The sequence below is a fragment of the Embiotoca jacksoni genome, unplaced genomic scaffold (assembly GCF_022577435.1).
Source record: "Embiotoca jacksoni isolate LCO1_2020_lvr unplaced genomic scaffold, fEmbJac1.0.p SCAF_6, whole genome shotgun sequence".
Taxonomy (NCBI): Eukaryota; Metazoa; Chordata; class Actinopteri; family Embiotocidae; genus Embiotoca; species Embiotoca jacksoni.
The window spans coordinates 8485323-8512220 of NW_027185414.1; the positions used below are offsets into that span (position 1 = coordinate 8485323).

The 26898-nt window shown below is 41.2% G+C and overlaps 3 protein-coding genes across 4 annotated transcripts in view; all 3 read left to right on the forward strand.

Annotated features, from left to right (window-relative positions):
* myo5aa (myosin VAa) overlaps nt 1-4904 on the forward strand; it is a 51522-nt gene extending 46618 nt beyond the window's left edge. For both annotated transcript variants that reach the window (XM_069173386.1, XM_069173385.1), the window contains 2 exons: nt 413-493; nt 1075-4904. In XM_069173386.1, coding sequence (XP_069029487.1) covers nt 413-493; nt 1075-1227 — 234 coding nt within the window. In that variant the 3' untranslated portion in view covers nt 1228-4904. The remainder of the gene's footprint in view (nt 1-412; nt 494-1074) is intronic.
* Nucleotides 4905-8660: 3756 nt separating this feature from the next.
* On the forward strand, nt 8661-18674 carry LOC138213366 (guanine nucleotide-binding protein subunit beta-5b-like). The gene is made up of 11 exons (XM_069174423.1): nt 8661-8985; nt 9811-9947; nt 10054-10095; nt 11356-11432; nt 12495-12627; nt 15329-15472; nt 15657-15748; nt 16503-16551; nt 16943-17039; nt 17313-17479; nt 18094-18674. The coding sequence occupies exons 1-11, from the start codon at nt 8874-8876 to the stop codon at nt 18103-18105; spliced, it is 1062 nt and encodes a 353-aa protein (XP_069030524.1). The 5' UTR covers nt 8661-8873; the 3' UTR covers nt 18106-18674.
* A 1840-nt stretch (nt 18675-20514) lies between these two features.
* Nucleotides 20515-25025, forward strand: bcl2l10 (BCL2 like 10). The gene is made up of 3 exons (XM_069174314.1): nt 20515-20656; nt 22141-22596; nt 24021-25025. The coding sequence occupies exons 1-3, from the start codon at nt 20564-20566 to the stop codon at nt 24141-24143; spliced, it is 672 nt and encodes a 223-aa protein (XP_069030415.1). The 5' UTR covers nt 20515-20563; the 3' UTR covers nt 24144-25025.
* The last annotated feature ends 1873 nt before the right edge of the window (nt 25026-26898 follow it).

Genomic DNA, 26898 nt, shown 5'->3' on the forward strand with positions numbered 1-26898 from the left:
TTTCATTAGCGTATAATCACCCGAAACTAAGAATTGTTTTCATTACTTTAAACTGCGTAAATCTTTCCCAGAGTCCGTCATGCTGCACCGTCATGTTTCCACAAGGATAGAAAAACTAACTCTAACTCGACTGAGGACCTTTTGTGTTTTCTCTGAGTTTTGCAGTTAGGGCAGTCACAATCATGAAATTTTAGTTGGCCATTATTTATCATACAAATAATTGTGATTAACAATTTAAATCCGCTAATATAGAATAAGCACCTCTTACATGCTTGGAAAGGGAGAGTGCTCAGTTGGCTGCAATCTGTAATGTCACCACTAGATGGCACTAAATCCTCCGTGCTGTCACTTTAAAGTTAAAAGGTTTTTTGTTTGTATGTTGTGAAACCTTTCTGTGTTGTGTCTCTTTCAGATCGTGAAGGTGCTGAACCTCTACACCCCGGTCAACGAGTTTGAGGAGAGAGTGTCAGTTGCATTTATACGAACCATACAGGTAATTTATTTACTCAGATGCATCAGTATACCTCTGTAATATCGGAGTTACTTACAATGTCAAAAAATGTATGACACAAATCGGCATTTGAATGAGTTTGATGTTGACTTGATTGACTAGCCACCGTTTCCCTACACACATCATAGTATAATATTTATGATTCTGAATGTACTTTTCTACCCCTCGGACTCTCATTTTACTGACTTACATGAGTGCATGTTTCAAATCAGAGGAACTTTGCAAATGCATTATCCTGCAATAATATGTTAACTAATAAAATATCTAAAGCAGGTTTAATGCTCAGACAAATAAGATTTCCATACATTTATTCAACTACTTGTAGGATTACTTAGTTTTGTGCCTTTGTGTCATGGGTACTCTCGAACAACCCTCCGTCCCCACAGATCTGACACTGGCCTGAAAGAACCAACTTTCTCTTAAGATTTCTTTAGAAATAAAATTATAATCATAATAAAGAATTTGTACCCGGGTAACCTCTGATGATGTAATTACTTGTGGCTCCCTGTTTATGCAAATTAACCAAATTAACTCTTTCCAACTCATTTTCTCTCTCCCTTCAGACCCGCTTGCGAGACCGTTGTGAGAGTCCCCAGTTGTTGATGGACACGAAGATGATCTATCCGGTCACCTTCCCGTTTAGCCCCTCCTCCCTCGCCCTGGAAACCATCCAGATCCCCACCTCACTCAACCTGGGGTTCCTCTGCCGGGTCTAAACCGAGCCCACCCACCGGACCGGTCCGAGGCCCACAGCGATCCTTGTCTTAGTGGCCACAATTGAAATTGAAAGTTATGGGACACCTAGTGGCCCAAAAGAGTATTACATAAATTTTTCTGAGCGTCTCAAACACAATTACATTTGTATCAACACAATTTAAAGAACCATGTCCTAAAAAAATAAATGAAAAGTGTCACCAGATCTCTTAAATATCTCCAAACTCGGACATGCACACACACATAAGAAATCAAACACATACCGAACTTCACATCTGTACAGTACTTTCATCCTCTGAGCGCGCACATGCACGACTCCACTCGTGTGCACCCTCTCTCTCTCTCTCTTTCAACAACGCACAGACACACACGGCTTCCGGTTTCAATCTGGCTGCAAACCGCCGGCATCCATCCACCGCTTTGTACAAACGCCTGCGTGTTAGAGAAGCCACAGGACCCGACCGACGCTTCCGGTGCTCGCTCTCCACCGACACCAGGGTCCGCCCCCGACCCTCCCTCAGTGTTTCCAGTCGTCACGGTTACGGTAGTTGTTGTTGCTGTTGTTGTTATCGTCTCGTTCTCCGGTGAGAATGTACGAACAGATACAAGGAGGCGCTGAGACCTCACGACAGGGAGTCCTTTTATGTCTGCTGAATCCGAGTCCTGTTACAAAACCAGCTGAACGATGAATTGCAAAAGTTCTCTCTCTCTCTCTCTCTCTCTCTCTCTCTCTCTCTCTCTCTCTCTCTCTCTCTCTCTGTCTCTCTCTCTCTCTCTCTCTCTCTCTCTCTCTCTCTCTGTCTCTCTCTCTCTCTCTCCACCCATGTCGAGGTATCCAGGCTTCACTCTGTCTGTTGTCATTTTACTCTCTGAACACAGTCAAGCCAAGATAAAACTCATCGTCTGTACTATATTATTTATACATATATAAATATATATAAATATGAATAATATATATCCTGTATTTTATTTATTGCACTTACCTGCATCCCCGTCCTCCCTTTAAGATTAGGAGCTTTTCTCACAGCTTTGAAGACAGAGTTGAAGGACGGGACGTCCATTTCCCCGAGAAGAACAGCTTTGTAAAGACAGTTTGAGTTCTAGTTGCATTTTAGGCTGTTAATGTCGATATCAGGTCAATTATGTCGTGTGGTTTAAGGAGTGCCGACACAGATGGTTATTTGTTAGGTCACATCTGGAACTTAGAGGCGTCGCTTTGCCCGCGTTTAAACTGCCGTCCGGGCAGATGAGGTGGAAGTGAGGAGAGATTTTAGAAGCTTCAAACTCTCGGTTTACAGCTGTGACCAGAGCTGAGCGTCACGGGAGGATATTTAATCACACATGAACACTGCAGCTCAAACACACATATGTATACACAACATCACACTCTGCTTCCTGCTGGTCTGCTGGTCTGCTGGTCGCGGCTCCACTCGGAGCCTCTAAAGATGTCACTGTGTAATTATGTCAGCGTTGTCTTTTTCTTTAGATTATGTGAAGCCATGCATTACTGAGCAGAACGGACTGGAGAGGTTTTTCTGAGGTTGCCTCAAATCTATTCAGCCCAGTTCCCACACTGACACCAACACAACTCTGTGGGCTGATTACCCCCCACCACCACCACCACCACCACCACCACCACCCGTCCGTCCGTCCACCCAAAGACATCCTGTTCAGTGGCCAGCACAACATGGGCTTTTATTTACAGTAAAACAGCAGGATATTTTGACATTTGTGCTTTTTTTTTTTTTTTTCAACTTCTCCGTTGCACTGTATGATTACGTGTTTTCTTTGTTTAGTACACAGATTGTTTTTGTTCAGAATAAACTGCACTTGCTTCCAAAGGTTGGAGGATGTACGGCCCAGCATGCACCGCTGCTGCTGCTGCCGCCGCCCTCGTCGAGCCTGCATGGGCTTTAACCAGCGTTACAGCAATGAACCTGCATGTTTTGTTTTTTTTAATGTAAAGTGAAAATGTCTGCAGTGAAACGTCGTCGGATGAGTGTGAGGTACTCGGCCCATGTAGTAGCGTTGTCCTTACTGCCTCCTGTTTATCACTTTTTGTTTACTTCCTGTTGTGCCATTAGTATTAACATTCAACCATATTTGCCTCTCGCCCTCACGTGAACCTTATTTTGCCTGCCAACCTTTACCCTTTAGAGGAGATTGTGATTTTTTTTTTATTTTTTTATTTTTTTTTAATTGATTATTTATTGAAGGTTCAACCTTAAAAATGTTCCTCTGAAATAAAAGAAAAGCCAACATGAAGAAATATCAGTGATTCGGCTCACGCGGAGAAAACACAAATGATCAAGATGAAGTATGTCATTAAATGCCAGACAGTCGCTCTGAGGAGTTTAGAGTAACGAGGAGTTAGTTGATGAAGTTGGTGTTGTGTTGCACTTGTCTTTAAAACTGAACCTGCTCTCCTCTCGTTTGGACCACGTTGTTTTATCCGTCTTTTGTTGTATTGGTTGGATTTGTAGGTAGTTTAACGAACGGCTCGTGTGAAGAGAACATATCTGCTAGTTGTACCAAGACAGACGGTATCTGAAGGAGTTAATCAACCACATGAATGTTTCAAGATGTTAACGAAGTGTATCGTGATTTCAGCTGCACATTGTAGACAAAGCCTTATCTGAATTACTTGCTATCTGAATGACTTTCACACGTCAGCATCGTGGCATTGTTTCGTTCTGTCGGTGCAGTATTTTCTTTTTTTCCACTGTAAAATGAATATGAATTGTTGACGTGATCATTTTTACTTTAATAACGTCTCCTTTTGTCCTACACTCGGTGTCACAGATGGGTTGCACCGATTATCCATCGGCCAGAATGCACTTTTTTTCAGCGCTGCAGAGGAAGTCTGATAAATAAATAGATGGTTATGGACTGTAAACAACAAAAGAAAGAGAGATATTTGTTTTTGTTTGATTTCTGCCACTTTTTTTTTTTTTTTTTTTTTAACACAAGCGTTGCCTGTTCAGCTTCTTCTCTTTACATTCCCCGTCTAACTGGGCGCCGTTCTTCTTGCTGTTTTATTAACACTATCAGTTAATGTAAGCTACAGGTAGGAGTTTTCCCAGATGCAGCTCAGACTAGTTGGACTGTATTGAGAGTGTAGAGTAGGCAGGCTGGCCTCGTTCCAGAGATGATGGGAAAAAATATATATATATATATATATATATATTCATTCACCGGTTAGTTTAGTTGAGTCGAGCTGCTGCAGCGTCTTGTCCGCCACCTCAACCCTCCCACACCCCCACCCACACCCCCACCCACACCCCCACCCCCGGGCTTCTCTCGGGGCTCTCAGCCAGGACAACATGTCATTCCTTCACGCTGCGTTTTTACACTTAAGCAGAGAGTTGATTGTACGATACGATGTTGACATTATAAATGACCATTGTTCTTATCAGCACTAGCATTACTCGTGCCGTTTTAAAACTTGTTAAAAACAGAAGATGTATCAACCATCGCCCCAGCTGTTGTGGTACTGGTGTGAACATGCTGAAGCCAGCGCCCAAACGTTTCCTCTCTAAACCCATGTGTACATTTGACAAACTGGACTGTTTGTAGTTTCTGGTAGCTGTGCTTAGTGAATGTGTTCACCGTTAAGAAACTAAGAAACTTGGAATAAAATGTCAGATCTGTAAAAGTAAAATAAAAGAATTCATCACTGTCCGATTGTCAGTGGGAAATCTTTTCAGCTGTATCTTAGTCATGAGTCTTGTCAAATGAATCGTCCTGTAACAAAACACAAACACTCAGAAGTCATCTATTAGTCGTACAAAAATGTAAATCTGCAGTATTGATCTGTGTTGGTGAAGTTGTTTTGTTTACTTGATGCATGATTGTTATTTTTTTTTCCTCAGATATTTTAGTGACAGGACAAGACCTGAAGTCTGAAGTTAGTGGACTACCTGTGTTTTAATTATGCAAATATATTCGTAACATAAACAGGAAACCCTGCACAAAAAGAACATAAATTATGGTTATCTGAAAATAAATGGAGCTTTTTAATTCACATTTCACAAAGTTATCTTCTCTGTTGTTCATTAGGAGAAAGTTTAATGTTCAATGATGTTACATTATGAAACTGTAATTCAAAGCACTTTCTTACGTTTCAATTGCGTTGGATTACACAGCAGAAGTAACCGTCCAGGCCGTGTAGGTAGGTAGTGCTGCTGCAGGAGGACATGAAGCACTCAGGTAAAAGCAGAGTCACAGCTTATACACTTCACTAAGAAGCTTACTGTTCCCTCTCCGTCCCTCACGGACAATCCTCTTCCCTGGAAAAACTCTCGCTTAGATCTCCACGGACAGACACCTGCTGTACACGGGCACAACATTCTCCTGTGAGGTAATATTTGTTTATGACATTTTCTATCTCAAATATTGCAGCTGTTTTTAAGATTTGATGTTTACTATTTACAAATGGGTTAGAATTATGGAATATCTCTTTAGTTAAAAGCTGCTGTTATATTAGAAAAACAATATTTGGAAGAGCTAAATTTATAACATTTTTATTAATGCTTAGGTGTAACCTGTAAATGTGCAATTGTTTAAACAGGAAGTGATCAGTAAGTTTCCGTATGGTTACGAACACGAGAGGGAACTTCAAATTGGTACCGAGATCATTCAGCTATAGCAACAACAACCGAGCGACATAAAATGCATATACAATAGAATCCCACAATCTGACATTATTCTATTCTATATAAAAGTCGTACACTGTATATAATATTGGTATTAACAAAGGGGGACAAAAATGTGATGATGATGATGAACTTCAGTCTCTTTGGACAGTATATGTACTCATATTTCTTAAAATGAAGGAAACAACTCGTTTCTCGTGCCTTAATGTGCTTTATTAGATATATCAATTAGTTTATGTGAGAAAATGTGTAACTACTGTAGAAAAAGAAAGTTACAGTTGCAGTGCATTTAGAGTGGTAATAAAAATGTAGGTTTGTGATGTGAATGAGCATGTTTGGTGCTAATTTGGAAGTGTTTATGCACTGGATTGCACCGTGAGAGTGAACTGGATGTGTGTGGCTCCCAGAATAGCTGCTCTCCTCTGGAGCTCAAGAGAGGGATCAGTCTGGTATAGATTAACAAATACTTATCTCCTGTACACACTCACCCAAAAAGGCCAAGTGCTCACAGCCCAGCGAACATCAAAAGAACCCTATCAAATAAAAAAATCTATTCAATTAAAAGCTGGAGTCTTATCGATTGAATCCCTCTTTACGTTTGTGTGCTGGCTTTCCGCAGGTGTGTCAGTGATCCTCTGCAGCCATGTGTGACCAGACGTTCATGGCGGCCACTTTCGGCCCCTGTGAGAACTGCACTAAACCAAGTCCTCTGATGAACATCTACATCAAGACCGACGCCATCAACTACTGCTCCTTCTGTGTGGAAGTGGTAATGTTCTCCTCTCATTCGCATCACTACTACACGCGCAGAATTCCACTGAAAACTGTGTTTACAGTATGTAAAAGCTTTGTGTGTAAATTAATTTGAACAGGTGGAGTTTAGCTCTAACTACTGCAAACTGAATTGTTTAGGCATTGATCTTTTCTGCTATCAGGTCGTACTAAATTACTAATAATTTGGTTCTCAACATTGGGCAAACAGTTCTTACACCAACCAATAATAATAACAATCAATAACAACAACTGACACATGATTTTTGAAACTGGAATATGAGACTAAATCCACAGAAACTGATTGCAGCCTGCAAACATGCCTCAGCCCTGTGGTGCTGAAATTACAGGAGTCTCCTCCTCTCATGTTTATCCGTGAACATGTGTGATGATAGCTGCACCGAGACACAGCTTCTACATGTGAAGTGCAACTTTATGTTTGACGACGATCATACTTTGTGCAGCACCTGTTAAACTAAGGACCCCCCACTCAGCAGCAGCTTTTGGCATGCAGCTGTGTCAATGTATCGTAAACACACAGGGAGTCGTGGGAGCCACTAACTTGACACCACTGTCCTCTGTGATCGTCCCCAATGAAAGGCAGGAATGGTTGGCTATCTGTTTAAGATTAAAATCGAACGTAACCTGAAGGGGCACTCGGAGGTCAAGGTCAACAGTATATTCTAATGTGGTAGGTGTGACAAGAATTCATCTTATTTCTAGAATGGCCTGTGTTTTGTTACTATTAAACTTTACTGCCATCTGCTGGATTTTAAGATGCATAGCATTTAGTAGGCCAAATGCCTTATCAGGCAATGTTACTGGAAGAGAAAAATCATTTGTGGATCTGTTCTGTGTTTCGGATTCACTCCAAAAGGTTCTTCCTCGGCCTGTGTTACATCCTTCCACAAAGTTTCATGGATATCAGATTGTTAGTTTTTCCATAATCCTGCTGACAAAAAAAATAAACAAACCGTACTGGGAACATATACTCTAAAAATGAAAACTAACATTTACTCCTTTTGTTTTGGTGAAACATTTCACATTAAAAAGTATTGATTCCATTTTTTTTTTTTTTAACGTTAAATATTTTTACTTTAAAATTGGAGTAAATTTAAGTAAAAACTTTAAATGTGTCTGGATAGATACATTTAATACTGTGACATAGAAAATTGAGTAATGTAATTAAGATCCTTAGTCAATTCCTGAGATAAATCCACTCAACACCACTGGGTAAATGTTACTCATAAAAACAAATGCACTACATTCACTTAATATTTTTGATTTGATTTGATTTTTACCGTCAATTTACTAAGCGACATATGCCACATTTACTTTTTTTTTTCTTTTTTTTAACTGCCTTTACTTCTTAATTCACGTGGTAATAGGCTATATCCAATGAATCAAACTAATATAACATCCTTGGTGGAATAAAGAGATAAACCTTCTGCTGCTACAGACAACTCTTTCACAATATTATAACTCGACTTTTAGATTTGGTGTAATGATTATATTAAATGACATTTGAATGACCCCCTTATGGAGAAATGAGCCAAAAACAAAAAAGTTGAAACGAGTGTCCATTTCTTGAAGAGGAATTTGATTCATTTTTTTCAAGAACAACAGTAATGTGCTGTAATGTCATGACTGAGCTCATATCGGAGGCTATTAAGATAGCTCAGTATTAAAAATTACAGGCCCGTGTGTTTTGAAATGCTACATTAAATATTCATCCAGATCAATTAATAAGGATTAAATGTGCGTGAGAAAGACAGGTTCAAAAAGCAACATGTAGGCCGAGGATGAGGTCTGGAGCTGGAATAAAGAAGACCTCGTCACAGTAGGTTGAAGCTCAGGTGAATTCATGAAGCGTCCACAGTAAACAGTGAACCATCGACCTGGTAGCGTGTCGGTGGCGACAGTGACTGTGAATAGTGGTACAGGAGGAGGAAGAGGAGGAGGAGGAGGAAGAGGAGGAGGAGGAGGCTGAGCAGAGGAGCAGAGTGGAGCACGCGCGGCAGCATCGCTGTCGCTCTCGAGGACTATTTCAACAAACCTCTAACCCCCAAAACAACCGTCCCGTTTCTCCAACGTCCCCCCCACCCCCACCCCGTCCCCCCTCTTGTTTCCCGCTCCCCCTCTTCGTCCTCTCTTGTGTTTGTTTGTTTGTTTGTTTGTTTGTTTGTTTGTTTGTTTGTTTGTTTGTTGTTTGCCTCTCGAAGATGGCTTGTCAGGGGCTCGTGAAGGGGGAAACCCTGGCGTCACTGAAGAGGGAGAGCGACGGTCTGAAGAAGAGGCTGGAGGAGGAGCGGGCCAAGCTCAGCGACGTGGAGTGTAAGTGACACCGAAACAAACAACAACAACAACAACAACAATACATCTATTGACCTTTACCCACTGTGACACTGTGTCGTCGCTTTTTTTTTTTGTTTGTTAAAAAAAAAAAAAATCAATTAAAACAACGTTATTACCGTCACTTGTTTTTTTTTTCTGCCACTTTTTATTTCCGCTGCGTAAATTTCAGAGTTAAATATCGTAGTTTCTTCTCCACTGCGATCATCTGACAGCTCATTTATTTTTTTTTATTTTTTTTTTTGTTGTTATTTTGCAGGATAAGATTTCACATGCAAAACCTATGAACACATTGTAAAATATAACGATGTTAAAGATGGACCTGCCCAGTGGGGCAGCAACAGAAAGCGAGCTAGAAACTTTAAACAGGCGGTGCAGAGCTTCTGTCGACCTCTTTTGGCAATGATAGTAATTACAAAGAAATATGAAATAGTTACAGAACCTCAACCAAATGTTTGACAAACACCATCACTGAGAAGAAAGAAAAAAAAAAGCTACTCCAATAACTGTTTGGTGTAGCTTTAAGTGATTTTACTGTAAAATACAGGAAGGCTTTATCAGCACTTTGTGAAATTGTTTGGCAGAGGTTTGAACCTAACGGACATCTGTAATTAAAAGTGCTGCACTCCAGCTTCAAGTGACATCTTAAACTAGCACCTGCTGTATTTTAACATGCTTTTATACTTTTGATATTTAATATATAGGCTACAATATGCAGATAACATTTCTGCAGCTCTCAAAAATTAAATGTGTGTGCGTGTGTGTGTGTGTGTGTGTCTGTGTGTGTGTGTGTGTGTCACACCTCAGTGAACCAGGTGGCTGAGAAGATCGAGGTGTTGGGTGCTCTCTCCATAAAGACCAGGCGTGTGCTGAAGGGTCACGGGAACAAGGTGCTGTGTATGGACTGGTGCAAAGACAAGCGGCGTCTGGTCAGCTCCTCACAGGTACACACCGGCACACACACACACACACACACACACACACACACACACACACACACACACACGGGGTTATTTCTGTTTTTAATACTAACGTGCTTCTCTAATCTAGGATGGGAAAGTGATCGTCTGGGACGCGTACACTCTTAATAAGGTGAGCGGACGTGTTTGTGCATTTGTAAAAGAATCCTGCGATGGATGAAGTGGGTCAATGTCATATGTTTTAGATTCTTTTGTAGAAACAAATGTTTAGCTGTCAATTAATTAGAGGCTGAAACCTAATTTTTTTTTTTTTTTTTTTTTTTTTTTTCTAAAAATACACTTTGGTAGAGTTCTGATATTTCCCTGTTGGGTTTAGAAGATATGCAGGCGAAGCATCTTGACTACTGTAAATGTGTTTTTGAATGTTTCTTTTAAGGAGAATCTCAGTAATCAATTCAGGAACACACAAATCCATCAATTGTTCATGTAAGCTTTCACGCCTTCTAATAAAAAAAAAAAATCCCCGTGTTCAGAGAACAAGGAGAAGAAATCATTTCGGAACAAAACACCGAGTTCATCCACTAAATTTATAATCCAACAACAAGTACTGTGAAACTTATTTTAACTAGCGTTTCCTGTGTTCCCTACAAAACTTTCTGACTACGATGGTGCTTTTAATGTTTTCAAGTACACCTGAAGTTTTACGTGTCTCTGCAGAGACTCACTCCTGCTTTATACTTCTGTGATGTCACTTTAAGTCATTTAATATCCATTCAAGTGAAGAAAAAAAAGCGTCTCTGGGAAAAAAATAAATGAAAAGGACGGTTATTTCCAGAGGCCTGGTTGCCCCACAAAAACTCCCCCACTTCTCCACTATGTTATATAAAGCCAAGAGTATCTTAAATTTCCCTTCGGACGCTGTAGGTTCGGCCTCTCTTCACCATGTGTGCTGGTGTTGAGTGGGCGGGTCATCCTCTGCTCCTCCGAGAGAGATGGCCCGACACGATCACATGGAAATATGCGTTAAAAGATTATCTGTCCATCTGTCCCCTGTGTGTGTGTGTGTGTGTGTGTGTGTGTGTGTGTGTGTGCGTGTGCGTGTGCGTGCGCGTGCGCCTGAGTGCACTTTAATGGTAGCCAGGATTCGGCCTGGTTTAACCACCGTGCCTCTTGATGGGGCAGACGTAACCACACTAAACGTAATCTCTATTAATACTCACCTCATCCAGATTTGCTGCAGCTGTGTGTGAGGTGTCTGTGCGTAAAAGAACAGACCAGAGTTATTCTTTAAATTAAATATTAAATGAATCGTGGACCGAGCACCGAACGGAGCGAAAGCCCTATTGTTATTAAATATTCCATTTTCTTCCCAATAGTTGCTGTTGTTCTCTGTGGTGCATTTGTGTGTGTTTCTGCTGTGTGTGTCCTACAGGAGCACGGGGTGACCCTGCCATGTACATGGGTTATGGCATGTGCTTATGCACCCTCAGGCTGTGCTGTGGCATGTGGGTGAGTACAAAGAGGTTTTTTTTTTTTTTTTTTTCACATTTTCATCACATGTTTAATTGACTAATCAGAAACAAATAACTTTACTCTAAAGTGAAACAATATGTTTGTCAAGTTTTCCTGTTATAAAAGAGAGAATATACATTATCTTAAGCGAGTTTAAAAAAAAATTTGTACTCTTATACGCTCGTGGTTATATTTTTCAAAGTAGTGTATAATTGAAACGGTTTTATATAAAAGATGGCTGCTTCTCTTGTCTGTTAATGTTCAGTAAATGTGTCTGTTTGGTAAATGCTCAGTGGCACTAAATTCAGTAGGACGCATTTCAATGTACTGAATCTGACTGAATGCCCTAAACTCTGCATAATACTGTTTAATCATAAATAGTGAGTAAGGACTGGTAGGCTGCCCCGATCGTAGGTCTGTCACAATTATACACAATTGCCTGATTGCAATTATTTGAGTTGAGCACAATTATTTTGCATAATTGTTCAAATTGTTTCCATCCATCTGTATAAACACAGCTCGGTGAAACTGATAGAAATGTCAGATTTCTGTCACCATAATACATAATTTTCCAACGTTTGTGGTTTGACTGCTCCTTTTTTGTTGATGTCATCTCATTGCTTCCCCTTCGGCCACGGTGGTTTAGTAGCACATGAGTGGAAAGTTGGCACCACCATAATATTTGATTTAATTATTATAAAAACCTATTACTGAAGTATGCAGAAAAATTACTGACAATAAAAGGGACCGATAAAGTTTTTATTCGTTATATCTGCCCGTGCAAGTTTATTTACAAAGCTTAGAAGGCAAACTGTAATTTGGACTTTTAGATTTCTAATTTTAATGTCAGTAAATAGTTCTTGTTCTTCATAAACTAGATTTTGAAACTCTGATTAGGTTTATACCGTAATAGTGGTCTAAAATGAAAAGACTAATAAATTGTTCATTGCAATTATTTGGATGACTAACAATCGTCAGCTAAACTTTCATTAAAACGTGACAGCCCTACGCTGCTAGGAGACTTATTTAACTGTAAAACCTTTTTATCTCCTCCCAAAGCGGACTGGATAACAAGTGCTCAGTCGTCCCGCTGTCACTGGACAAAAATGAGAACTTGGCTGCGAAGAAGAAGTCGGTCGCCATGCACACCAACTATGTATCAGGATGCACCTTCACCAACTCTGACATGCAGGTGAGCACTGATTCGCTTCTCACAGGTATTAGGACGAAGGGTTCGGTGTTGTGAAGCAGCTGCAGTCGAACTGAAACTCGCCCTGTTGCAGTTTCATTCTTATCATAGATACTGTAGTTTATCGTGTCTAATACAATTTAAATGCCATCAAAAAATAATCATAAAAAATAACCTTAAAATGGGACAGTTCTATTTATTTTATACATTTATTTCAAATACTGTCACTGAAGGTTATTGTCGTCACGTGCCTGCAGCTCCCCGACAGGAAAGAAAGGTGTTAGGGGACAGAACATGAAGGAACATGAAGGAACATGAAGGAACATGAAGGAACATGAAGGAAGTGGCCTGAGACATTTGGCGTTAATAATTTAGCCGCTCTGGCCCTCAGCGAGGTGGAGCAGCACAATGGGGCGGAGGGGGGGGGGGGGGGGGGGGGGGGTAAGAAGAGGAGAGAGGAGATGGATGGCAGGCTGAAGAGACAAGGGGGTGGGATGCTCTGTCCTGGGTGTATTAATAGACACTGAGTGGCTTTTATCTGTGAGAGAGTGGAGCACACTGACCTCAGGGCGCAACATTTAACACTTAAATACACACATGCATGTCTGCCCCTCATACTGCATCTCACACACAAAGACACACAAACAAACGGTCAACAGACCTGCAAGGACGAGGTTCGGGACTCAATGGATGTCTCTGCTATTTATTATTTGTACTGCACAGACTCAACATTTTAAAACGGCCTTAAAGTTTGGTTTCCATCACAGAGCAACAAGAAAGGAGTGCTGCGGTTTTCAGCCTTTAAATTTCAACATACCTGCTGTTGCACCGACTTGTGTGTTATGAGTTCACATGCGGGCTCACTCTGTGATTTAATCAACCCCCTGGAAGTATTTAATATACGGTAACATGCAGGTGGCAGGCAAAGTCAGCCCAATGCAAAAGCTCTCTGATCTCTCCATCTGTGTGTGTGTGTGTGTGTGTGTGTGTGTGTGTGTGTGTGTGTGTGTGTATCCATGTGTGTGTCAGTAATTGTGGCTTACTGATAATTGCATTCATGTTGAAAGCGGAGCTGCAGTAGCTCTCTGCAGGCAGGATGTGGTGTGTTTTGTGCCTGAGGTCATCCAGCAGCAGCTCTCTAATCCAGCAGCCAGCAGGGAGCTCTGATCTCTGCATGTGTCTCTAAAGTGCCCGTAATCTGTTTTCATCAGAGGACTCGCTGACATTTTGGCATTTTGTGTGCTTGTTTGTATGTTCAGAAGGTCCCTGATGCACAGTGTGTGTGTACACTGTATGTGTGTATGTGTGTGTGTGTGTGTGTGTGTGTGTGTGTGTGTGTGCATTTGTCAGTCATCTTCAGAGAGATCATTCTTCTTGTTGATTAAGATCACCTGGTAAACTGATGAACAACCCTGTTTAAGATTTATTACCAGTTTTCTAAAAGCATTTAAGAAATAAAACTTTTCACAGAAAAACTGAAAACTAACTGTTTATTTGACCAAAAACAAAATAATAATTTAAAAAAAAATGTCTTTGAGCCAAAGTCATAAAGAAGTAAATATTTTACAGCAACCATGTGTCTTAGTTTTTGTAGCATAATATTACCAAAATAACAAGAGGGAAAGAATAAGAAAACATGTATACATAGAAAATAGATAAATAAATGAAGTAGTAAATAGGTGAACTGATTCCATAAATATCAGTTTGGAGGATATAGTTTAATTAATTTAAAAGGGACCAATAAAATGTATATTATTATACCGATACACGAACAGTGACCGGTTACCATAGATACACACAGACACATGAGTGTGTGCGTGCACATGCGCACACATATATGCACACACATGTACACAGTACAATAAATATAATGTCTTAGTTATCACATTGAACATGAGGGTCATTAGAACTATTGAATGTTTTACACCTCATCCATGATTCTTCTTCATATGTAAACTGGATTTTTATTTTTTTGTTATATGTTCCATATATTCATCCATATATATTTATATAGTTTACAAGATTCCTCCATTTTAAATTAATAAAATTACCCTACTTTAACCAAATCCTTTTAATTTGTTTAATTATCACCACCTTTATTGCGAGTAACAAAAAACAAACACCATCTCTTAGTTCTCCAGGACCAATCACATGTTGCACTTCTTCTTTTTTTTTTGCAATTTCTCTGAATTAATTCGAAACCAATTTTTTTATACTCAGTATACCCAGCAGTATCACTCGGTTTGATTTGACCCTTGAGCTCAATCATTGTGAAATTCCCCGGAGAATTTTATGTTTATCAGCTTCCTCCTCTTCTGAATTTCTCCAGTACAGCTGGTGGAGTTTTTAAGATGTTGGCTTGTATTTACACTTCCTTAAACAAATCATTCTTCATTATTTCAACTGATCAGGTTTGAGGATGAGATGTAGGTTACCTCATTTGAATTATCAAAATATGACAAAACATAATGCACATTATATGTATTTCAGGTTAAAAGAAGCTTTATGTTTTGTACTTGTGCTTCTTGACGTATGTCGTGTGTGTGTGTGTGTGTGTGTGTGTGCGTGTGTGTGTGTGTGCGTGTGTGTGTGTGTGCGTGTGCGTGTGTGTGTGTGTCTCGTGTCCTAGCCCTTGTATGTACTGTCTGTGTGTGGGTACATCTGACTATATACTGTATATCTACTGTGTGTGCGCGTCTTTTAGCTCCTGACCTCCAGTGGCGACGGCTCCTGTGCCCTGTGGGACGTGGAGAGCGGGCAGCTGCTGCAGAGTTTCCACGGTCACACGGCTGATGTCCTGTCTCTGGACCTCGCCCCATCTGAGACCGGAAACACTTTTGTCTCTGGGGTGAGAGAGAAAGATAATCTGTGTTGTGGTCTGGGTTTGTGGTCATGGTGATTTAAGTTCCTCTTAAATTTAGTTTTCATGAAACTGTGACATGTTGTAGATATTAAGAAGGAGACTTTCCCCCTAAACGGCAGCATTATTTTCTCTCTCTCGTGTGCGCGTGTTGTTGCATGTGTGTTATCAGGGCTGTGATAAGAAGGCCAACGTGTGGGACATGCGCTCTGGACAGAACATTCAGTCTTTTGACAGCCACGACTCCGATATCAACTGTGTAAAGTGAGTCCGGTTCGTTGATGAAAACAAAAGTCAAACACATTTTCCACCAACGTTTCCCTCGTTCTTCATTAAAATAAACCATAAAAAAAGAAAGAATTTCCCAGACAACAATGACATTAAAGTTCTAAAGGAGACACAGTTCTATATTAGATAATCAGATTGTGGAAAGAACAAAACGGTTTTAGTCATATATGTTTGCACACATCCAAAACATCACAGCACATCTGAGAAACTTCTCTGATTTTCAATGTTGGCAAACTTTGTGAGACCTTGATGTTGAAAACTAAAAAATTAACGCAATAAATCGCAAACTTCTTTAATCTCTAATTTTCCTTGAGTTTTAATCCATCTAATCCAACAGTTTGGTTTGCAGTTTAAATGAAATGAGTTATTGTAAGCAAATTATTCAAAACATGAATTAAGCAAAACTGTTGTGGTTTATTTCTTGTTAAGATGTTGGAAAGTGATGCTGCATGTTCAAATTTGAGCTTTTCATGGATAATTATTTATTGATTGAGCCAAATATTCATACGAGGAGAAGGAGATGTTGGATGACTAAAAAATGTGTTAAGAAAACAGAGATGTAGAATTGTATGAATGATTCATTTTATTCTTTTATCTTATCTTTATTCTTTGAGTTTCAGCTCAGTTTCAGCAAAACTACTCACTTCTTTAAAAACAAAATCATTCAGGGTTTTTTTTCTGACAGGAAGTACAAAATAATCTAATTTTACTTTCTGTCATGTGTATCAAGGTACTATCCGAGTGGAGATGCTTTTGCTTCTGCTTCTGACGATGCCACGGTGAGTCACGTCAACTGACCCTCTTACCTGTTTGTTATGATGTGTCCTGTGCAAGACTCCTTATCTGACGTACCCAGTGCCGGTGGAGAAGAGTAAAATGGATTTATTGGGCTCACTCAGTCCTTTTCAGGACATAATTTGGTGTCGGTGTGAATTTAGGGATTCCTTTTTCATTATAAAGACAGTTGTCAGATTGTGGCATCATTAAAAAATATCTGCACTGTAAGCAGCAACAAATACATACATACACATGTCACTTTTAGCTGTACTGTATATAAAATGATCTCGGCCCTAAGATACACCTTAATAAATATATGTACTGTTGACCATTCCCAGACTAAAGATCCCCATTGCGTGTCTGTGTTGTTGCGTGTTTGTTGGCGCTCTTCAGTGTCGATTCTATGATTTGCGAGCTGACCGTGAAGTCGCCATCTACCAGAAGGACAGCGTCATATTCGGTGCTTCCACTGTGGACTTCTCCCTGAGTGGTAAAGAGTTTTTATTCAAATGAAATGTGCTCAATAACGTTTGACTTGACTTGTGAAAAGAGTCAGAAAATGACAGACTTGGTTTTTGTCCTAAAATAAACTTCTGAGACCTCTATTCTCACTTCAATATATCACATTTTAGAGACTCAGGAAATATCTGATCACTGTCGCACCATTTCACCGAATCCTTTGCCTCTACTTCCTTTTATTCCAAAATTCCCTACTTCCTCTTTTGTTGTTTCCATCTTCTCTCACGCTTCCTGCCTCCCCCAGGACGCCTACTTTTCGCTGGTTATAACGATTACACCATAAACGCGTGGGACGTTTTGAAGGGAACTCGCGTCTCGGTCCTGTTTGGCCACGAGAACCGCGTCAGCAGAGTGAGAGTTTCGCCTGATGGCACGGCGCTCTGCTCGGCCTCCTGGGATCACACCTTACGGGTGAGCAGGACTTACCCCCCCATAACAAGAAGCAACTATTTAACTGGTTTGACTGATGCATCTAAAGTCTTAATGCTGTCACAGTAAATGAACCTTATAGTGTCCTATTTTGACCTTCCACTATATATATACACATGGTATATAAACAGTATGAATTCACTTAAAAAAAGGCATACATTATAGCCTAACAGTCAGGTTTGATAAATGAATCTGAAGGATATCATTAAGATTTAAAAAAAAAAAAAAAAAAAAGATGAATAAATGAATTGTAATTTTCATTTTTGTAATTCTTAACTTTGTAAATTATATTTGAGTTAGTTTAGCCTAATTATTTGAGTTTGAATAAAGAGGAGAGTGTAAAAGGTTTTTGAGTCGAGTGTCAGTCGAGATCTGGTGACCAGTCGCAGCCAGCTAATTCTTAAATAAAATACATTTCTTTGGTAAAACTCATTTTAAGTACGTTATAAACTACACATCTATTTTCTAACGTAAGCTTTTTCCTTTTTAGAAAAAAGGTGTGTTGAGGTTGTTGAGACATTTGCTTGTATTTTACGGATTTAGTTCCTCCAGATGATTTTTTTTTTTTTTACACTGTCCTCCTTCCTTAATTGCAGTTGTGGGCGTAGAGTCTGTGTCGTGGTTTTTGTTCCAGTGAAGACGGCAACCTGTGACGGCCAATACTTCAAGTCCCTGCATGAAACCAGCAGGAGTGTGTTCATACAAACACACAGAAGCACAAACGTGTAAACTCTTTGAACGAGAATATTTCATTATATCATAACTGTAGAGTGGTTATCCATTTATACAGAAAGTTGAATAGAGAGTTTAGATTCCCAGCGTTTGTTATTGTTATAGCTTGATGACTGATATTTTGTAATTATGTAAGTGTTGCTGATAATATAGTGGGAAATAATGATCTGTGTAAAGAGCCAAAATGACCTGTAGAAATCATCAGCATGATTAAACTGCCATGTAACCCTACGGATAATATTGCCGATTGTTTTGTAAATCATGTGCATCAGTTCACGCGCTGTTGTTGTCGTTACTGTCCTGGTGGTCCGCCGTAGTTTATCTCGTAACTATCCAAAAGAGACGAATATAAATGTAACTGTGGATTTTTCTTACCTCAAAATACACAAACTTCAGCAGCTTAGGTCATCTTCTTTTAAACAATGAATAAAGAGCATTTTCAGTATTTTTCTTATGTTCTTTGTACCACATACAGGACACTGTTTCACACACAGGATGCTCCCCTTCCTTTTAATTCACCTCTTATGTAGGCGGAGCTGTAAAAAAAAAAAACTTTGTCAAACTGTATAAATTTACCTTACGTGTCTGTATGAACAAAACACACCATGATGTCCAGAGTTTAGTAAAATCCTCTGATTTTAACTGTGCCAAACAGGCTGCATTCAACTTCAGCCTCCCAGCTCTGAGGATGACCTAGATTCACTCCTAGTTGGATGTGATTTGCATCTTTCCTCTTCTGTAGAGATGTAAATAACCCGAGACCTGACGATTCATTAGGACCCTGTGTTTAGTTAAATCAGTGAAGCATCTGAGTATGACAGTCACAGTCTGTTTTTGTGAAAAGGGTACTACTTCATGTGCTGAGCATTCAGTCTCTGCTTTAGTTACACTGACTGCCACTAGGGGGATTTACAACGTATGGAGCTGGAACAGGGCAGCCTGCCAATGGGAAGTCCCCCCCCCCCCCCCCCCCCCCCTAACACTGAGAAAATACCAATCTATCCCCCCAATAAACAGTAGAAAATATGTGAAATATATTCTCCTTTTGTGAACACCGTCAAAGGTTCTTTCTCTTGTGTTTGCATTGTATTTTCAATCTATTTCCCCCTGCGAAGGAAAACCTGCGACTCCCCCCTCCGATTTGTACACTTGGTTGCGCCCATGCTCCTTTCTTCGCTCGGCAGCACGCAGTACGTCAGTCAGCGGAGGGAGCAGGAGGGAGACGTCACGTCACAACGGACACACACTATACTATGACATTTTGCATGACACATTATAGAGTGACGTTGCTGTGATATTTTGGACATCATGTCAGGATCCCTGTCGGGATGGGCGACACACACCTGCAGCCTCTCTCTCCCCCCATTACCTGGACGCACACACACACACACACACACACACACACACACACATACACACATCCCTGGACACTCTGCAAACCTCATTCACACACATACACTCAAGCCTGAACTCCCCTAACTGACTACACAACCTGGACTCTGCACACACACACACACACACACACACACACACAACTCCACTACTTCACTATATTCAATAAAACTGTTGTTTTTTTTATTCATTATTGCCGATTCTGTGTCTGCTCTGTTCACATATAACATTTAATTAATCTTAAAAAAAAAAAAAAAAGTAGGACATTTTGGACGACATGCTATAGTATGACGTTTTTATAACATTTTCGGAGATCATACTATGCAGTGTATTTTTTTGTTTTTAAAAAGCGGAACGATGGATGAGAAAACACCGCAAGTATCACCAGGTAAGCCAGAAATATCACCGGATCTGCCCTATAATGTGTTTGTAATTTGAATACAAACAGCCTTTGCATGTCTCAGTTCCTCCGGCAGATCAGGACCGCGTGTCCTACGTCACAGACCGACAGCGAGGAGACAGACGGACGGACAGACGGACAAGAGTGACGTCGAAACACAAAACCCCATGACCTTCACGTCCCTGCAGAGGAACATCCCTCCTATGAAAATCACACCCAGGGATGAATTTTTTTTTATTTTTTTTTAATTCACCGCACCGTCATTTAAAGACGCGACAGTGAAGTTGTATTCACACTCCGCACCACGTTGACAAGACGCAGCTTTCCGTCGTCTCCTCTGATTGGCTCACGTAAGCCAGCATTAAAACACCAACACATTTTTATTATTATTATTATTATTTTTGGTATTTATTTGAAAAGTTATAGATTGAGCCCGGTGCGTGTTTCCAGATACGTGTGCCGGGTTTTTTTTTAATTTTTATTATTTTATTTTTTTAGGGGTTTTTCTGCAGCTGAGTGTTGTGGGCGGAGTCAGGTGATAAATGTGCAGCCAGCTGAAGGGAAGCCGTGAGATGAACCGAGGTTGTCCTTCCGCCGTCTGTGAGCGCAGAGAGCCGTCTGATATCGCTGGGAGGGTAAGCTTTTGTTCCATCTACGCACGGAGGGGGGGAAAAATATATATATAAATTTATATATATATGTGTGTGTGCGTGCATTTCATCGACTCGTATTCGTGTAACCGTCCAGATGTGTCGGTGAAGCGGGGTTTTAAACGGGGTTTGCTGCGTAGACGTGGCTGTCGGAGCGGAGCTGGAGGAGTTTGAACGGTCCTTTGTGTCCTCCATTGCTCTGGTGACAGATCAACGGTTAGTCAGTGAGCGGAGGAGGAGGAGGAGAAGGAGGTGGAGGAGAAGAAGAAGATGGGGGGTGGGGGGGGGGGGGAGAAAGGCAGCAGGGCCGCCGGAGACAACCGCGAGTTCACCGGTTAAAAAAAAAACCAACAACCTTCTTTTAAAACGACGGACCGTTGACGTTTTGTGACGTCGTTTAAAAAACAAACCAACCGTCGTGAATAATCTCGTGTTTTCCGTTAAATTCACGTCCTCGAGCATCGTTAACGGACAACTGCCGCTCACGCGAGCTCGTTTCTCCGGAGGTTTTTTTTTTTTTTTCCACGGAGCTACCGCTAACACCAGCCCGCCTCATCACGACGCTCATTTTAACTCCCCGCTGCTGACATGATCGAGAAGAAAAGAACCTCCGACGTAAAAATAAATAAAAAGTCTTTATTCGAGCCCGACCGACGTGACGCTGACGTCGGCCCGCTCCACACACGAGTCTCGGTGTGTTTGGTCGACGGAAGCCGGGTTTGTTTCACTGAACGCAGGAGGACGTTAAAATAGGCCTATCATTTTTATTAGTGCTTTATTATTATTTATTTTATTTTATTTTAAATAGTTATTCCTAATTATGAGTGAACTCCTCCGTTTCAGTGCACTGATGTCGGTGCGGACAATAAACTCAAATATCCGGCCTCCATTACACATCTTTGTCGGGTCAAGCGCATTTCAGGGATCATTGATCATATTTGTACAGAAATAAATAAATCATGAATATCAGTCAATTTGTTTTACTGTCTGTATTTGGGCTTTCTTTAAATTTGACTTTTACATCTTTTTTTTTTTTTTCTTTTTTTTTTTTGGTCGTTTTGGAAAAAAAAAGAAACAACAAAGTTGTGTTAATAAAAGAATAAAGTCTTTTGCTGATGATCACTGTTAACTAGCCAGGAGGAACTTGTGGGAAGAGAGATGTGCTTCCTGGTGGTGAGACCATAATTTGTTTAAAGATGAAATGATTGATGGATTATTACATTGACAAAAAATATGAAGATCCTTCTTTAAAAAAAAAAAAAATACGTCTTGTTATTTGTTAGTTTTCTTTTGTTTAGGCCAAACAAGTAATTCAAAAAGTAATCAGCAGATATATTCACAGTAAAAAATTATCTAATTTTAATTGGTTACTCTTTTTGTTCTCGTCGCCTCAACCGACCGTTTTCTGCTTTCTTCTTCACATATCAGCATTAAGTTAAGAGGAATTTTTTTTTTTTTTCTGCTTGTAGAAAATGTCCTGTGGGCTGTGGAAAGAGACCCGTGCACTGGCAGAGGACTACCTGTCCCTGTGCTGCACAAGCCCACGTCCAGCCCCTCCACCTCCCAGCGAGTCAGCCGCCGCTATGAGGCACATGGCCCGGGACATGGAGACGCAGCACCAGGCTCGCTTCCACTCCCTCGCCCAGACCTTCCTGAGGCAGTGCGGGCCGGACCTCTGCTCCAGCCTCAGGCAGGTGATGGAGGAGCTGGTGGGAGACGGACACTTGAACTGGGGGAGGGTTGTTTCCCTCTTCACCTTTACCGGGGTGCTGGCCAGGCAGCTGCCGGAGCAGGACACGAGGCCGGGGCCGGACCCCACGCAGGAGCTGGGGCACCGGGCCGTAAACTGCAGGAGTCTGGCCGAGACCATAGCTGACTACCTGGGGGAGGAGAAGAAAGACTGGCTGTTGGAGAATGACGGATGGGTGAGTTGTAACGACGTGTCTGTTCCCGAACTGATAACGGGCGCCGCCGCCGCACAGCTGATCTGAGTCGACGCACGAGCTGTAGATAAGAAGGGTATTTTGATGGCATCGAGGGCAGCACGCCGAATGAAAGTGGACGATTTCAAAACGAAAGTATTGTTTCTACACTGCTGCTGCTGCTGGAAACCACCCGGTTTGATAGGATCATGTTTGTTTCCTGTTCAGATTCATGACATTGAGTAGGGGCATTTTCTTTTAAATGCCACCTTGTTTGCCAGCGAGATGAGTGTCTGGGCTGCGGTGGCGATGTGAACTGTAGAGTACCTACAGGCCAGACTCACGGGGGGGTGGGGGGGGGGGGGGGGAATGTACGCTACGACAAAAAGTCCCCAACCGTGTCAAATCTGGGACAAACAACGCCGGGCGTCGGACCATTCGAGGTTGTGTTTTTTTTAACATGGTTAGACGACAAAAGTTTTATCGGGCAGTGTAGGACGGTAGGCTCGAAATCAAAAGGACAAAAGACGCATTTAAACCTGCTTGGTGTTGCTTATTTACTGGATAAACCTAAAGTGATCGTTATGATGCATTGTGGGTAGAATAAAGTCCCAGGATCCTTTAAAAAAAACAACAACAACAAAAACTAAACACAGCATCAGTTGAATGTCTGCTTTTATGAATGGGTTCACCCAAGTAACACACACACACACACACACACACACACACACACACACACTGACCCCCTCCTTCCTTTCTTCAGCTGGCAGCTGCTTCCAACAGACGTGTAAGCAGCCCGGCCAGATGGACTTCGTAGTAACAGTCAAAGCTGCAGCGTGTTGAGTTTGTCATGAGGCGCATTGAGAGTCGGCGTGGTATGACCAGAAAAACAAGCAGCTGTGAAGCAGCACCTGCAGCTGAGAGCAGGTGCTGCTTCGGTTTGAAAACACCACGGAGAAATACAGCTGCTGCAGTGTTTGAACAGCAGCGCTCGTACCCTGTTTTCAATACGTTAAGGTCATCGTACATTTGAATATAAACTGTCACTTTCTTCTCTGTGACTTCAGGTTGACCTTTTCTTTTTTTTTTTTTTTTTTACTGTGAAAAACTGCCGTTCTGTGAGAATATTTTAAAACCGGTTGGCGTTATCAGCAGCGGCCTCGGAGCGCAAATACTTGTCCAGTTTTCTGGAGGAGCCGTCGGTGACGGAGACACGTTTTCCAAAATATGAGTGCGACTGCCGCTCCGTTAGCCTGAAGTCACGTTGGCAGACCGACGCGTCCTCTTTGACTGGAACGGCTTAGTGAGGATGAACTTGAGGTAGCGGGAGGACCTTCCCTCTTGCTGGTAAACAAAAAGTTTCCTGTTCCCGACTCAACATTTCCTGGTCTTATCTTTTCTTTTCTTTCTCTTTCCTCCCGCTGCAGGAAGGATTCTGCAAGTTCTCCCAGAGTGCCGGAGAAGTGAGTCAGGACTCGTCCATGAAGACCGCGCTGTTCGCCGCCGCTGGCGTCGGCCTCGCGGGACTCACCTTCCTTCTGGTGCGCTAGTCGACGTCCTCGACGCGTCCTCGTCCTCGTCCTCGGTTTATTTGGCACACTTTAGTAGACGTTTGAATTCTGACAGCAATGCTACGCTATCTGTAGTGAATTCAGGGTTGTGATCTCATGTCATCGGCTGAATGTTTGCACATACTCAGACCCCCCCCCCCCCCCCCTCTCCTCCTCCCCCCTCCTCCCCCCCCTCCGCCTCCCCGTCCCACACACACACACACACACACACACACACATGCGCGCGCGCGTCACTCGCTCCTTAAGATTGTACAAACGATTTCAATGCCTTCAGAAGTTTAGGAGTACGTGACGTGACGTCAGTTTTCATATCCGAGGTCGGTTGCTGAAGCGCAGACGTCCGCACAGAATCGCCTCGCCGTCCAAGTTTGTTACCCCGCGCAGCGCAAAGACTTCATTTCAGTTGTTTCCCACCCATTTTTGGTTTTTAAAAATGATCAGCTGCCTTCGATTCACGTGTTTACCTGAGTGGCGTATGTGATAGACATTCTAGTGTACAATGTATAAATTAATATATTATATTTATATGAAATGAAAGCGTGAGCAGTGGCCCTTTTCTACCTGATCCACAGCTAATTCAGTTGTTTTCGAGTTTGTCCTGCATTCATGTGAACTGTCTGTGATTTACGCGGTCAGCAGAGCTGTACAGTGATGATGATGATGATGATGATGACCAACACAACGGTGCTACAATATGTTTCTCATATCTTTTAACCAGGGACCAATCTGACTTTAGACATATTGCTATCAGAACAAACCGTTGCTATGGCACCAGCCCTCTCCTCCAAAATCTCTTATATTTTTACATTGTTTCGTTCTATTTATTTGTCACCGTTTTTGTAATAAAAAGAAACAATCGTGGACTCTGTGATTCTTTGGATCGTGTGATGTGTTCGCTGCTCGTCATGGTGATGTCGCCTTTTATAACTTCCTGTCCCGTCCCCCCCCCCCCCCTCCCGCCTCCATAGATGTGCGGTCAGGAGTGTGTCGGGGAATATGAATAGTAAATGATTGTCCCGGCTTTCATGTGCAGACAGATGGTCATAAATAAGATATGTTCCACTGTCTCCTCTGTGCTCTTGTTACACGACGGGATGGATTCACAAAAACATCCAGCTAAAGGAGCTCCAAACTCACACCGGAGGGACAAACCGCTAAGAAAGAAAAAGCAACTCCGTCCTAATGTTCCCAAAAAAAACCAACAAAAAAATCATTCACAAAGCATTTCGTCCTAAAAGTAGTCTGAGAAGTTATTATCCGTCAATATGCAGCTACAGTCAAGTCATGTGCTGCAAATAAATGTTCTCCAAGGTGAAAAACAACCGCAATGAACTTCTAACAGGATATTTTGATAGAAGATGAGTTAATAAATCAACTCAAATTGTTAAGATTAATTTGAAAAAGCTCAAATCTTAATTCACATCTGTAATACAGTTAAATATGAACCAACAATGACCAAACTCCATATCACATAAAACGTGAATTTCATGGCCAATAATGGAGTATGTGACGAACATAAATTAGAAATAGATTTACTTCAAATTTGTATTTTGCTGATATTCTTTGTTACACAATTTGTAAAAATATTTAAATAGCATAAAATCTCTGTTTAATTCAAACGGTTTAATTTGTAATAGTGCAATGGTATTTAATTTAATTTGATCAAACCTAGAGTTTTCACAAATGCTTGTTTCTTTAGATGTGATGTTTCATTAAAGCTGCACTTCTACTTCGTTTCGTGCTGTTGTGGATTTCTGTACTGAAACATCTAACATCACAAAAAAAAAAAAAAAAAAAAACACAATTTATTTTTTTTAATAGTGTATGTTTTCTTATTCTATTTCCTGCTTCAGTCATCAGTGAAACGACCGCCTCGCATTTGAATCACTGTCGGAGCTGAAAGATGCTTTTACCACTTTAAAATGAGGAAGGAAATGCAGAAGTTGGTTGAATTATCAGCTTTTATCGGTTTACACGTCGCAATCAGCGCCCTGTCCACAGAGACACACTCAACACCTTCAAAGCACATTCTCACTCTTTCACACATTTCCATATGACACGTCTGAAGTCATCCGACATGACCGTGAACAGGTCTGAACACATCTGTGACGACGTCCCGCCTCACACGTTTTGTCAATCACACTCGGTGATAATTCACGACTCACAAACAGAATTGAAATATCTTCTTTTTTTTTTCCAGGCATCTGATGGGATTAAAGTCAAAACAAATTAACATTGGATTATTAGCAGCGGGAACTTTTTTTTTTTTGTCAGCAGGAACTGTTCAGCGTATTAACTTTTGCATACAGTCCATTTAATTAAGAATTACACTTAAATTTTGAAGGAAATGAGAAACCCTGCGATTGTGAAATCCGGGAGTTAGACCGCTTTAAAGATCTGCCACGGTTTCACGTAAACCTGGAAATAATCACACAGCTTGTTTAAAAAAAAAAAACACACAAGAAGTTTTGACATTTAAAACGAGAAGGACATCTTTCTAATTGGCACTTTTTTCTGGGTTAACAGTCAAACTGAAGCAGATCACCTGTATTGAACACGTCGACTCGTTTTATTTCCTTCAGCTGTGCAGCGTTCAGGTGACACGTCTTGGGGGAGGGGGGGGGGGGTTGATCGATTAATCGTGGGGGGGGGGGGGAATTTGATCGACTAATCGGAGACTCGCTCAAGCAAATCAACTCGCAGCCATTGTTCACCTGTTATAAATGTGGCTACA